The sequence below is a fragment of the Abramis brama genome (genome assembly GCF_963993115.1).
Source record: "Abramis brama genome assembly, chromosome: 1".
Classification (NCBI taxonomy): Eukaryota; Metazoa; Chordata; class Actinopteri; order Cypriniformes; family Leuciscidae; genus Abramis; species Abramis brama.
The window spans coordinates 37,313,680-37,328,010 of record NC_139963.1 but is presented as its reverse complement, the minus strand read 5'-3'; the positions used below and the strand labels follow the sequence as shown (position 1 = coordinate 37,328,010).

At 36.5% G+C, this 14,331-nt stretch overlaps 1 protein-coding gene across 6 annotated transcripts in view; it reads right to left on the bottom strand.

Annotated features, from left to right (window-relative positions):
• Positions 1–1,371: 1,371 nt before the first annotated feature.
• ints1 (integrator complex subunit 1) overlaps positions 1,372–14,331 on the bottom strand; it is a 31,128-nt gene continuing 18,168 nt past the window's right edge. For 3 of the 6 annotated variants that reach the window (XM_084092085.1, XM_084092087.1, XM_084092089.1), the window contains 13 exons: positions 13,585–13,715; positions 13,415–13,502; positions 12,583–12,830; positions 9,960–10,089; positions 9,727–9,860; positions 8,852–9,044; positions 8,499–8,620; positions 5,526–5,635; positions 5,320–5,436; positions 3,230–3,300; positions 3,046–3,137; positions 2,849–2,958; positions 1,372–1,718 (listed from right to left, as the gene is read on the bottom strand). In XM_084092085.1, the coding sequence (XP_083948211.1) occupies positions 1,603–1,718; positions 2,849–2,958; positions 3,046–3,137; positions 3,230–3,300; positions 5,320–5,436; positions 5,526–5,635; positions 8,499–8,620; positions 8,852–9,044; positions 9,727–9,860; positions 9,960–10,089; positions 12,583–12,830; positions 13,415–13,502; positions 13,585–13,715 (1,662 nt within the window). In that variant the 3' untranslated portion in view covers positions 1,372–1,602. The remainder of the gene's footprint in view (positions 1,719–2,848; positions 2,959–3,045; positions 3,138–3,229; positions 3,301–5,319; positions 5,437–5,525; positions 5,636–8,498; positions 8,621–8,851; positions 9,045–9,726; positions 9,861–9,959; positions 10,090–12,582; positions 12,831–13,414; positions 13,503–13,584; positions 13,716–14,331) is intronic. The other 3 variants (XM_084092086.1, XM_084092088.1, XM_084092090.1) reach the window with 1 other exon arrangement.

Genomic DNA, 14,331 nt, shown 5'->3' with positions numbered 1-14,331 from the left:
CGTGAATCTGCTCTTAACCACTAGATTATGGAAATAACTTTTACTGTACAAAAAAAGTGATGTTCTTCCTCAGTATTTTTGTCAACTATCTAAAGATTCTTAAATCATACATTTACTTGATACAAAATGACATGAAATATGAAGTCTGAGAAATTGGCCAAACTGAAGTGAGTTTATGATTAAAACAAGAACAAATGTCGACCAATGGGCTCAGAAAAATCAACTTAATTTAAAAGAAAGTTTTCAGAACTCACATATATTTGATCTTGTTTTAAGCATAAACTCACTTAATTTTGTTCAGTTTTTCAGACTTCAATTTTACATTTGCATCTTAAGTAAATGCATATTGTTTTAAAGATGCTTAGATATTTGTATCAGAAAACACTTTTTATTTGCAATGTATGCAACATTTAATGCCATGACTTTATAAATTTAAGACTTTCTGCTATAATTTAAGACCCTTTTAAGGCCTTAATTTGAGTAAGAGTGAATTAAGACTTTAAGACCTTTTTAAGACCCAGAAAGCCTGTATAAGTTAGGCAAATGTTTGTCTGTTAATACTAATAATCCTCCTGTACATGCTAAACTCACGTGTAACTAATTTAGCTGTAAATGTACACTGTTCTTAAGTGGGTGTGGGAGGGGGGAACCTTCCTGTACCCTATTTGTGGAAAATACCAGGCAGAGTTAAAAACACAGAAGAGATGAAGATTCACAAATTCCACTTATATGACATGTTAAAAGCAGAGCAGAGAGCATGAAACTGAACACAGGAAGAAGCACCTTTCATCAGGCGGACTTTGCCGCGCTCGCTGAGAGCCTGTCAGTCCTCCAGCCGCCAGTGCGGGCATGTCCACCGATCGCCCTCTACAAAACACAGATAACCCGCTTCCACAGACCCCAGTGTAACCAGACACCGCACACTCACTCTCAGCCCAGGCTCTGAAGAGCCTGCCCTCATGCACTCTTCAGACGGGGATCTTCGGTCTGTGTGATTGAACAATTACCGCCACGGTTAATTTAGCCGTGGCTGAGATCGGCTCTCACCGGCATGCCGGGCGCGCTGTTCTCCCTTCTCGTCTCCATATAGATGAAATCTGTGACACTGGACAAGAACAACTTGCACTTTCATGGCAAATAGACTTTCCATCACAGCATTCACAGCATAGCTACGATCTGTCAGGGATCAAATGTGAAAGGAAGGGGGGGGGGGCAAAAAGCACAGACTCACTCATTTGCAATCATGCAAAGGAGAAAGATCACAGCCTTCCCCTATTCTGCTATGGAAAGAGTTATTTTACAAACAACACCAATCTTGAAGTGTAAAAAAAGAGAAAGAGAGAGGGAAATGAAGTAAAACAAAACTAAAAACAATTTTTGGAGCATTTCAACAACTCATTGTTTTATTATTCAAAGCAGAAGACAAAACTAATTATTACAGGCTTTACTCCCACAGACGTGAATATTACTAAAATACTTTTCATTATTTTGAGGAATTTCAAGAAATTTGAACGTGGAATGCTATGTCTGAACAGGATCAACAGTGCATGACACTTCTGACTCAAAGCGAAACTCTGTGTACTAACATGTTTAAAGTGACATCTATGTTGTTGCCTCCATGCGTAAGACCTTCATGGATTCTGCTATCATGGAACTGGTGTCAATCTGACCGTAGATGCCCACTAAAAATGCCTTATGGAGGAGAATATCAGCATGTTCTGGGAAACACAAAACAGAGATATTTCCTTAAAATCAAAGTTGAGCACTACTGACAACATCCATGGCATGCAGTCCATTATCACAGATTTAAATACATATGCCTAAATAACATACTTTGTGCACAGAAAAATTTAAATAATCACTTTAACAAAACACAGATTGCACATTTCTGCTTAAAACCATTCGAAACACCCCTACAGGCCCGTTCACATCAAGGATGAAAATGATGAAGATATAGTTTTAAAAATGCTTTTAAATATAAAAGAATGGCACACATCAAAACTGTAACGATAACTGCACAGGGGAGCGATATCGTTGGAATCACTATAAGAATGATTTTTTTTTCAGCTGATGAACGCTAAAAATATTGACAGCCAATCAGAATCCTTCCTGCTTTAAAGAGCTTGACGACAAAACTGAAGCGCGTGCTTATAATAAACAGAACAATATCGTCTGCTGGTGTGGACGCTACAATAGTTATAGTTATACTTTATAGTTGTCATTCTTGGTTTGAACGTGCCTTAAGACTTCCACTGTAAGTGTTTTTAAATAATGTAGTTGTGACCCTGTACCACAAAACCAGTCACATGTCGCACGGGTATATTTGTGGCAATAGCCAACAAAACACTGTATGGGTCAAAATTATTGATTTTTCTTTTATGCCAAAAATCATTAGGATATTAAGTAAAGATTATGATCCATGAATTTCCTACCTTAAATATATAAAAAAATATTTTTTGTGAGTGAATGCAGCACAATCGCCAATAGAAATGGAAACCTTTAAAGGCGATTTTCTCAATATTTAAATTTTTTTGCACCCTCAGATTTTCAAATAGTTGTATCTCAGCCAAATATTGTCATGTCCTAACAAACCATACATCAACGGAAAGCTTATTTATCCAGCTCAATTTTAAAAAATGTGGTCCTGGATCACATATGTCAAAAACTGAGGGGTGAGTCAAAAAAAAAAATCAAGGTAATCAACAGCATGTTGCCAATAGAGCTTAAATCGTTTTGAACCTGCAAAATTCATTCAACAAATGCAAAAAATGTATAATCATTACAACAACAACAACAAAAACAATTATAGTGGTTTCTTAATGAATAAGGTCATCGTCTATTTGCGTACCTTGACAGAGCAGCACATATTCAGGCAGGTTCCTCAGGGCCGTCTGCACTACATCAAAGTTGCCGCTGCCCAGACAGTACATGAAAGTTGGCAGGAATTCAGCAGCCATACTAGAGTTAACAAAGATAATGGTGAGTGTATTTGCACATGACATTTCGATTTAATAGATGTAACATACTTCCCTGCAGGCATCTCACCTGGGGATGTTCTGGATGCACCGCAGGGCCAGACTGAACGCCATGTTGCGGCACACTTCCTCAGGGGAACTCATCAACCTCTGAAGATCATTCTGATAATACATGACAAGTTGGTTGTACTTGTTAAATCTTGCTAATGTTCGTCCATTTTGCAATTTTGTGTTCAATTGTGCAATGTACTTACAACAAAATACTGAATGATTTCTGGATTTCTTTTGGATTTCTCATCCACTTCAGTCAACCCGTCAAACACATCTAGAAAAAAGATAAACAGCACATCATTTAATACATTAAATCTAAACTATATATATACAGTGCAATGCATAAGTTAATACACCCATGCTAAAGTTGACTAAAAAGTTGAATAAGAAATCATATTTTGGAAATTGAACTTAATGCCTTAATTAAAAAAATTAGGAAAAATCCAACCTTTTAGGACACCAATTTTCTTTGTGAATGAATAATGTATCGTAAATAAATAAATGTTCTTCCTTAAAATACATGGTGCATAAGTCTGGACACCCCTATGTTAAATTCCCATAGAGGCAGGCAGATTTTTATTTTTAAGTATTTTTTTTAAATTAATTTTTAGGATACTATGCATCCTGATAAAGTTCCCTTGGCCTTTGGAATTAAAATAGCCCCACATCATCACATAGCCTTCACCATACCTAGAGATTGGCATGGTTTTATTTCAGTTAGCCTAAAAGCTAGTTTGATTTGCATTGAGAGATGATCTTATGGAAAGTACCCCATGCCAATCTCTAGGTATGGTGAATGCTATGTGATGATGTGGGGCTATTTTAATTCCAAAGGCCAAGGGAACTTTATCAGGATGCATAGTATCCTAAAAATTAATTTAAAAAAAATACTTAAAAATAAAAATCTGCCTGCCTCTATGGGAATTTAACATAGGGGTGTACACACTTATGCACCATGTCTCTTTTTGACTCTTTTTAGTCAACTTTAGCATGGGTGTATTAACTTATGCATTGCACTGTATATATATATATATATATATATATATATATATATATATATATATACACATATACATATATATACATACACATATATACTGTGCAAAAGTCTTAGGCACGCTAGTATTTTCGCCTCCCCAGAAAAGTTTTTGAGCCAGTTATTTATATATTTTACTGTAGTGTGTCACATTCAGTTTGCCATTGATTGCAATAACTGTAATTGTATTGTAATAATTGATTTTTGTATGCACAAGGAGTGCATGCTCCAGCCGGTACGATCCACACAGAGATCTGATCTCACCATCATCGAGTCTATCTGTGATTGCATGAAGAAACTTGCAGAAGAACTGCCAGGAACGTCTCCAAGACGCTTGAAGAAACTTTCCTGGAAAGCTACCTAAAAAACTATGTGCAAGTGTACCTGGACAAAAGCTTTTTTAAACGCAAAGGGTGGTCACACCAAATATTGATTTGATTTAGTTAATAGAAGTTAATTGATAAATAAAATCTATTTATGACATTATTTTTTGAAAGCATCCTCACTTTACAGCATTTTTACACAAGTGCCTAAAACTTTTCACAGTACTGTAGTTTTGAAGGAAGGTTTCAAGCGTCTTGGAGACGTTGCTGAAGATCTTCTGGATTTAGTCTGTCTCAGTTTTTTGTGTTTCTTCATGTAATCACACAGACAGACTCAATGATGGTGAGATCAGATCTCCATGTGGATCATAACAGGTTGTCCGACTCCTTGTGCATACAAAAATATAGTATATATTAATATTCAAATACAATTTCTTTTTTGTTTTATTATAATTTATTTAAAAAAAATCAGACAATATTAAAGAATATTTAATGTATAAATTATTAAAAATATTTAATTATCTAAGTTAATATTTAAATGTAATTATTTTGGTATGTTTAATTTATATTTTAATGATGTTGTAATAAATATTGATGGAATAATAATAAGAAAATGATTGCATAACTTTCTAAATTTAAACGAGTTTGTTATAATTTTTTATTTATTTAATTACCTTTAATAACCTTTTTTTTTTTTTTAAACACGGTCTTTCAGCTTCCAACATTAGTGTAATACTCTCTGCACACTTTAACACATTTACTTTAAATCAAATTCTCTTTATTTAAACGCAATGTTTAATTTAATATATGCCACAAAAGTCTTCTGAAAATATGAAGAACATTCATGATTTACTGTGGGCCTATCTACCTCAAGGCAGCCCGCTAAAGAACAGTATATCAGGAAGCAGTCTGGAAACAGTTTTATTTATCTCACCCTCAATTGCTTCTCCTTTGGAGATCTTCTTCAGGCATTTAGTCATGTCGGCTGCAGTCAGAGGTATGGAGGCTGAGATGTTGACCAAAGAGAGGGAGCCTGAGGACGAATCCTCTGCTGAAATACAAAAAGTGAGAGGCAGGCTTCGTGAAGATCATCTCACATGTTACTCTGTCTCCTGTGATGTGAGGTGTTGGAGCCCCTACCGTCTCTGTCCTCAGCAGCGCTCTCAGAGGAACCAGACTTCACAGGCAGAGTCAGTCCAGCGAGCAAAGATTTGAGCTGCACCAGGTCTGGATTCTCAGTGGATAGTCCCCTGAGAGAGAGGAAAAAAACACAAGGAAACTCAAGACAAATAAGTTACAAAAAGAAAGTAAATTTGCACTGTTTACTGTGAGCAACCATTTAAAGCGGGCGCACAGAATATACAGCGTGAATACTGAATTGAGTTCTCTTTCATGTCTTTTTGCGCTTAAACAGACAAATACACACTAAATTATTCCAAAATATCCTTGTAAACACAGTATGTTTTGTCTTGAGTCAGGGGTTCTCAACTCTGGCCCTCGAGATCCTCTTTCCGGTAGAGATTAGCTCCAACCCTGATCAAACTCAACTGCCTGTAGCTTTCTAGTAATCCTGAAGAACTTGATCAGCGTGTTCAGGTGTGTTCGATTAGGGTTTGAGCTAAACCCTGCAGGAAATTGGACAATGAGGGCCAGAGCTGAGAACCCCAAAAGTGAGCGCAAACAGTTGAGAAAGAAAGCGCATGTGTATCAGTATAGTGGATCTGTGCATTTTGTCTTAAAGTGGCAGCAGCAATAACCCTAATGCCATCTAATAATAATCCTGCTGTCGTCTGTGTCCTTAATCTTAATTAAACAACAAAATAAATCTTGACTGAACAACTTTTGTAGCTTTATTAAGGATTCATCTACATTTTATTTATAAAAAAGAAAACTATGGTGTTATTTTACATTTGATTACACTGATTTCAATTTCTGTTCCTGGACTTTGTTCAGTCTGTTCAAACCATAAGCAAAATTTCCTTGCGTAAGTGTTCTTTAGGCCAGGGGTTGTCAAACTTTTTGGGGTTTGGGGCCAGGGACCCCTTAAAGGGTAGAACATTTTCCATATTTATAACATCATTAAAACCAAATAATTGGTTTTAATGATGTTATAATTTTCCCAGGGTCCCAGGAAAATGTTCTATCCTTTAAAGTGGTACCTGGCCCCAAAAAGTGGGGTGAGTAATGAAGACAATACGCTTGTTATAAGGCCAATTCACACTGCACAGACAAACACCAACAAACAAGTTTGTTGGGTTTTGTCTGATCAATGGCATTGGTCAGGGTTTGTTTTCACCTGGCTGACCATGATCAATCCGTGTTTGTTGGTGTCTGTTGTGGCAGTGTCAACATATCTTTCATAAAATTCTAAATCCAACAGCCAATTTATTTGTTGGCGTTTGTCTGTGTGATGTGAATTGGCCTTTATTGGTGCAAATGTTCCCCTGTAAAAACACTTTTTTTTATAATACAGCACAATTTTATAATTGACCTTTTGGAAAATAAGTTCCACCCGAGTATGTCACATCGTTGTTGTGAGAAAATGTTTGATAAATTAGGCAATATATAAGGCTATTACATTCAACACTAATGTAAAATACCCATACTAACAAAATTATTACAAACATTAAAAACATTTAAGTTCCCCTCATTCAGATTTCAAACTGCCCCGCTTATGTTCATGTTACCTTACATCAACCTCGCTCCAGACCAAGACGATATTAATCCGCTTTAACTATGTTTATATTAGTCTGCATCAGGTCAGTAACTAGTTGGCATGTCTATTCCTCGTATCAGATTAATAAAAGTTTAAATTTGCTCATGTGAATAGCCTTTATATAGTTTTGCTGTGTTTGTTTTATGTTTGTTATGAGAATAGAAATGACTTTCTTTTCCTCACCAAAATTCCTCGACAACATGTAAAACTCTAAAATAACATTCGGAGGTAATAAAAACTACATTAAGGCAACACTTAAATAGCATTCTATGCGTGCCTGTCAATCAACATTAGAGCCAGAACAATGCAAAGATGTTAGACCTCTGCCAAAAATGTTCAGTGATTAGAATATAAAGCTTACAAAATGTTTACCAAATTAGCACTAAGATCCAGAATCTAGGAGTCGCTAATGGTGGCATTCATTACAAACTATTTTAAAGCCTAAACAAATTTATTTAAAGCGAAACTGAAACTGGCGTTGGGCTCCTCTCTCATTGGGCATGAAGCCAAATGTTTCCATACATTGGATTCCATGTATTTGGATGCTAAACTGTTATTTATTGTTATATAAACAACGATCTGTACTTTACTCGTGCCCCAATATCCACATAATCAGCATCCTTCACAAGCGCAAAAATTGTTTTGGAATAACAGCAGTGCGACGGTAAGGCGGTGGTCACGCTGATCTATGCAGCCTACATATTACACAACACACAATTAAAATTTGTGAGCTGAATAACTTTGTTTATGATCGGTTGACAGCAGTTTTAGTTTGATGATGATAAATAGGCTTTGATGTCCAGTCAGCAATGCTGGAACTGATATGTTGTGTGTGTGTGTGTGCGCACGTGTGACACCGGTGCGATCACTTGGATTTTTTTCCTTATAGCAGCTGAAACAACTTGCAATATCCTGTAATTTATGGTCATACAGATAAGAGTAAAACTTTAAAGGGTCTGTTTTTGTGTTCATTCAAAATAACAACAACAATCAGGATGAGCTTCTGTCGTCTAGGTCTCCGTGAAAAGGAGTGCGTCACAAAAATGAACCGAAACTCAGTGTATAGCTACTTGTAGCACAAACATGGGAAATACAACTATAAAAACGTTTAAGTGTCTAGACTACTTTTAGCTTATTTGACGTTAAATGCATTGGGGCTATATATATATAAGTGCGGACCCCACTTTAAGGAGCGCTGCTTTAGGCTGCTGATTTTTGTTCTTGGTATTCAGATGCAGCTTGCAAAAAGACAGAAGAAATATGTTTGATAATTCAAATTATGACCTAAAAATCAGAATCGATCATCAGAATGATAATCGGAATAGATAAAGATGCAAACAATGCCCAAACCCAACTGTGAGTATTTGATAATGCAAAAAAAAAAAAAAAGCTCTTACTGTAGCACATCTGAGTGTTTCTGAAGGAAAGGCACAGCGGATGCTGCATCATGGGTTATGTATTTTTGGATGAACTGCACAAATTTGTTTATGATCGGCATACGGGATGATCTTCTGAAGTTCTGCAAGAAGGTTACATGAAAATGCTGAAAAAATATTCCTTGTACAGTTTCATTATGACAAACTAATATTAATTTAGCAGATAAGCAAGTTTGAGATTGCAATTATAGTGATAAGAACATTTTCAATATCAAAAATTAAATGTCACTAAGTATTTAACTTAATGGCGTGTTAAATAGAAGAAGTGATAACTGTGGCGCAGCATAGTACATTACAAGAGGAGGCCTTTATACCTGCAGTACTTTGATAAAGGACAGCAGACAGTCCTGCAGTGCCCTCTGGTGGTCAGAGAGGAAAACCAGCGGCTGCAGCAGCTCCAGGACTGCCAGGACATCACTGAAGAAGGTCAGATGGGTCTGCTGTCTGATCTCATGCAGGTTCAGATGGATGCGCCCATGCAGGAGTGCAGCGATCATGGACAGGTGTCTGAAAAATACAAACAGCTCTAGTATGTAAACCCTATTTACTTTCTTAATAAACATCACTATTTTTATTTTACTGTCCGACGCGCGTTCACGAAAGCACCACGACGCATGCGTGACCTCGCGTGCATCTTCCTCTGCTTGTAGGTCATATGTCAGAACGCCAGCTCCTGTGTCATCACCATGCACATGCGTCCTGGTGCTCTCGTGAACGTGCGTCAGAGACTGATACAGAAGAGAAGAAATTACAAAATAAAGTATTGACACAAAAAGTAATCTCGTCACTAAGGTTGAACTGTAGTCACATGGACTATTTTAATGATGTCTTTCCTACCTTTTTGGGCCTTCAAAGTGTTAATTAAATAGCTATCAATGGAGCCCGCCCTGAGCCATCGGATTTCATCAAAAATATCTTAATTTGTGTTCCGAAGATGAACGAAGGTCTTACAGATTTGGAACGACATGAGGGTGAGTAATAATGACAGAATTTTCATTTTTGGGTGAACTATCTCTTTAAGCATGTGAAGAATTTTTTTTTCCACGTTTTAAAGCAAATTATTTTATATTTTTTCATCAAAATGTAATAATTTTCTCCATTTCAGAAATGACTTTTCTACATGACCAAGGCAGTGCGAGCAGGGAAAATAATATTAATCAATTATATAATACTTCTAAAATGTTTAAACCTGAGTAGAAGCACCGGATGAGATACGGCCAGTTTCCTGCAGGCCAGATTGGCATCAGACACACGGTTCTCAGCTGATTTGGAGTCTCCCGTGTCAGCTAGCAGAGTGATGAGACGATGCACAAGAACATCCAGCTGAAGGTGCACATATAAACACAGAAAATAAACTATATTAGTACTAGTATTAGTCTTTCAGCTGCTGTCAACAGGAAACTCATGGCATGAGGCGGTTACCTTGCAGGTGCTGCCATCTGCTGCCCCCTCAGCACTCAGGGTGGCCTCTGGTAGGCGGATGTGTTGGATGACCTCTGGGAAGTGCAGGTAGATCTGCAGCAGCAGCGTCTGACACCTCTTACTCATTATACTAGAAATATCACACATTTGAAAACAATAAATAAGAAGCAAAAAAAGCAGATGGCTCCAGGAGAAACTCTATTAGTAACGTCAAGTACATATTAACATTTTTTTTTTTTTTTTTTTTTTTACATCAAGAGTATAGGTTAAAATATACATTAATGTGTAAGGTCCTGTGACTGGCTTCTATTTCTTTTTAGTTTTTCACCATTTTTGATCACTTCTGCCTTCACAAGTTCCCTTTAAATGGTCCTGTGGATTTTTAAAACTCAATATGAAGACATGCTTTTTTAATGTATAAAACTATACTATTAGAGATTAATTATAATTTAAATAATTTAAAAACCACTATTAAACAAGCAATAACAATTAGAATGGATATATTATTCAAATATTCTTAAAATATAAATATAATAAAAATAATAATATAAATGTTTGACTTTAACATCTATTATAGTTATTAATAAATAAGCAAAATACTATTTATTACTATGAAATACTACTTTTAGACTGAGAATAGCATGCCACACAGCAGGAAAACTTTCTAAATGAATTATGACATAATACTAACTTTATGTATTTTTTATATTGAATATTAATACTAATTAATATTATTGACAACTATGTATTAAATACTTAAGAAGTATAATACATATTAATTATACATGACATTTTTGGTCATTTTAATTATAATTATTTATAATTAAAAAAAAGCAAAATATATTTTAAATAGTGTTTTGACTTTTTAACAACTATTATATTTATTAATCAAATTCACAAAACACTGTTTATAATACCGAGAAAAGCATGTCACACATCAGGACAGCTTTCCAAAAGTATTTCATATCAACCATACAGAAACCATGAAGTCATAATTGCTTCATGCATACTTATATTGATGATATAGTAGTAATTATAGTATATTAATAATAATTGTTTTGAGAATGAACTATTAAATAAGAATTAAAATATTAAATATTTTGGGCCATTTTAACAATTATTATAATTATACATTTAAAATATTAAATATTTTGGGCCATTTTAACAATTATTATAATTATACATTTAAAATAATCAAAATACTGTGTAAAAAATAAATAAAAAATAAGTCAACTTTCCAAGTATTTTGGTCAACGAGAGAGATTAACATGGTCTAACTAGAAAAAGCAGCCAGTACCAATAACAGACTGTATTACCAACAGAAGAACAATCTCATAACTGCTTGTCCAATCAAGCAAAGGCCTTCTTACAGACAACTTTGTTGCTTAATTGTGGTTTATGCCCGCTAATCCGCTGTTGTGCTCACAAGCAACAGATACGGAGAATGCCAAACAAACACACGAGCGTTTATCCCACCAAACACGCGCTTTACATGCCAGTATTACTCGAGCTCATTCTCGACCATAAGACAGCTTAGCTAGACTTAAAAATATCGTATTTCTGGGGGTAATTTTTTGTCCGACCTTGTCCAAAGTTTTCTCCCCTCATTAAGGGGGTTTAATAACCAAAGGCAAATTCATGAAAGGAAGGGGGGCTGCCACCACAAAGAGCCCCGGTCTGATCTCTCTGACAGCCGCAGTCTGAGCTGCGACTCACAACAGAAGCCAAAGGAAGAGCTGGAGCCTTAATCCTCACGCATTCATTATACTACACTGAGCTCTCTCGAAGATCACAGCGCTGAACGACTTCAGCTGCCTCTCATTTCACACCACAAGAACTAATTACAGCTCTTCCCGCTTTTGTGCCTGATGTAGTGCATTTCTGCTGTAAGTAAAGCAACGGCACGGTATCACGCACATCTATCAGCCTCTTTAATGGGGTTTTTAAAGAAGAAGTTCAGTGCTTTGCGATGGTGGTGAGTGTGGCCGAGTGTTTGGTAACATAGTACAAACCCTGACCTCTGTCTAGCACTGTTGTCCTTGCTGTTTTGGGGGGGGGGGGGGGGGGGGGGGGGGGGCCTACAACCCAGTGTCTTGCACCCACTTGGAAATTTGATCTGGGGGTTCTTTAGTAAGGCTGGAATCGAGCAGATCCTTCTATATGAAGTACGCATGGTTAACCTGGGAAGAAAAACTGCTTCCTTCGGCTCAGACAATGTTCCCCAATTCGAAGGACTGTTTTTTCTCACAGGACAATGATTCATGTGACTGACTGATAGGGAGCATGCCAAGACACATGAAATCTGTGATTGGAAATCAGGGTTATTCCACCATATATCGATATTCAGAACTCTTCTGAAGATAAAACTTAGTATTGTGTTATTTAAAAATGTATAAACTTGTTTTCTTTGCATTATTTGAGGTCTGAAAACATGTGTTTTCCACCAGTTGTCATTTTCTGCAAATAAATGCTCTAAATGACAATGTTTTTTTCTTGAAATTTGGAAGAAATGTTGATTTTACTCAAACACATAAATAGTAAATCCAGAGAAACTGCTGATTTTGCAGTGGTGTATGTACACAAATAGCCTGTGCAACTCCTAATACAGACTCGAAGGATGTACCTGTCTCCCCACTTCTTAACACAGCTGATGAGGTACTCAGAGACTTTCTTTACATTGTCCAGGTCTGAGTGGAGACAGCTGTGCAGGAGGGGCAAGCGGGACTGGAGAAGAGAGCAGGAGACCTGATCCAGAGCGCTCTTAGAGGTGGCCGAGTCACGACAGCTCAGCTCGGACTCAGACAGGATGAGGTCCACCAGACTTATGAGCTCCTCAGAACACAGCTTCAACACAAACTGCTCGGTGCGCTTCTGCAGAGAAACAAAACACCATCTTACACACTCAGAGACAATATAAACTGAACAAAATATACAATCTGTAGCCAAACATTACAGTTTTAGACCTCTGGACCACTACAAATTGAGATTTGGACTGGTTAACAATATAAATAGTCTTAAAGGGAGCATATTCTATATTCTTGCACCAACACAGTAAATTCAGTTTGACATGGCCATTGTCTACTCTTCAGCTGGTCCTTAAAATAAAACCGTTGATGCTGCTGTACATTTAAGAATGTAAAGATGTAAGAATGTAAAAATTACATCAGCAGGTTTCCGACACCTTTTGACCAATTAATCTCTGTAATTTTTTTATGCTTATTTCTAGAGATTGCAATCCCAAAAGAAACTTTTAGCAGTTAAAATAATTTAAAGTCGTGCATCACCAGGTAAATTACATTCCCAGCTGTTTCAAGACTGTGGGAAACCTATCCCTGTTATGGTTGTCTAAACTAACTGCATGTGAAGTGAAAAACAGCAATCTTGCCAAGCTGCTGAATAGGTGTTGATATGTAAATATATTCACAATTGCGATGTAATATTAACTGGGATCAAACCTGAGGAGTTTTCTGATCTCGCCCCTGCCAGATGCGAGGAATGTGACTGCAGGCCCACAGGAAGTCCAGAGCTGAGGTTGGGTCCAGTCTGGAGATTAGATGAAACACAGTTACACATGCAGGAGGTGCGAGAACAAAAAGAGCAGAGCGTGTTTGACAAAGCCGCTCACCTCTGCTCTCTGTGTTTGTTGAGCAGAGAGCTGATGCACTGATGTAAGGTGCTCCAGTTGGACTGGTGTGTAAGGAGGGCCAACAGATACGGCCTGTAGGAGGGGGCCACACTCACACCGCTGCTTTTAACCTGAGACAGACAATGAGAAAGTCACACTCATCTCATATAAAGAAGCAATAGATCGCAACAGCAACCGTCCACTGTTTCAGTTTGCTTGGATCCAGTATTTCTCCCATTCATTTTCTCTGTATGCATTTCACATTCCATTAAGCCATGAGCAAAACAAAACATTTGTTTTAAAGTGAAATATCTCAATATTTGAAAAAAGGACAAGACTTATATTAATGTACTTATGAGAAGTGTTGGGGTAATTTACTTTGAAAATTAATGCATTACAATATTGCGTTACTCCCTAAAAATGTGAATAACTACGTTACTTGGTTACTTTTCAATGAAAGTAATGTGTTGTGTTACTTTTGCATTACTTTTTCTCACCTGGCTAAGGCTCACTCTCTTCCAGGCCTTCTTTTTTGCAAGTAAACGCAGTAATGTATTCAACAATTTAGACAATATAACATACACATTTTCTTTTAAAAACACATTTAGAATATTATTATATTTAATTAAAATATAAATTATTAATATTAAAGTTGAAAGAGTTGTTACTTTTGTACTTTTTGTCTATTCCTGCGCACAAATGAGTGCACATGACTACATTATGGAGAAGAGAGAATTTTAATTTAGT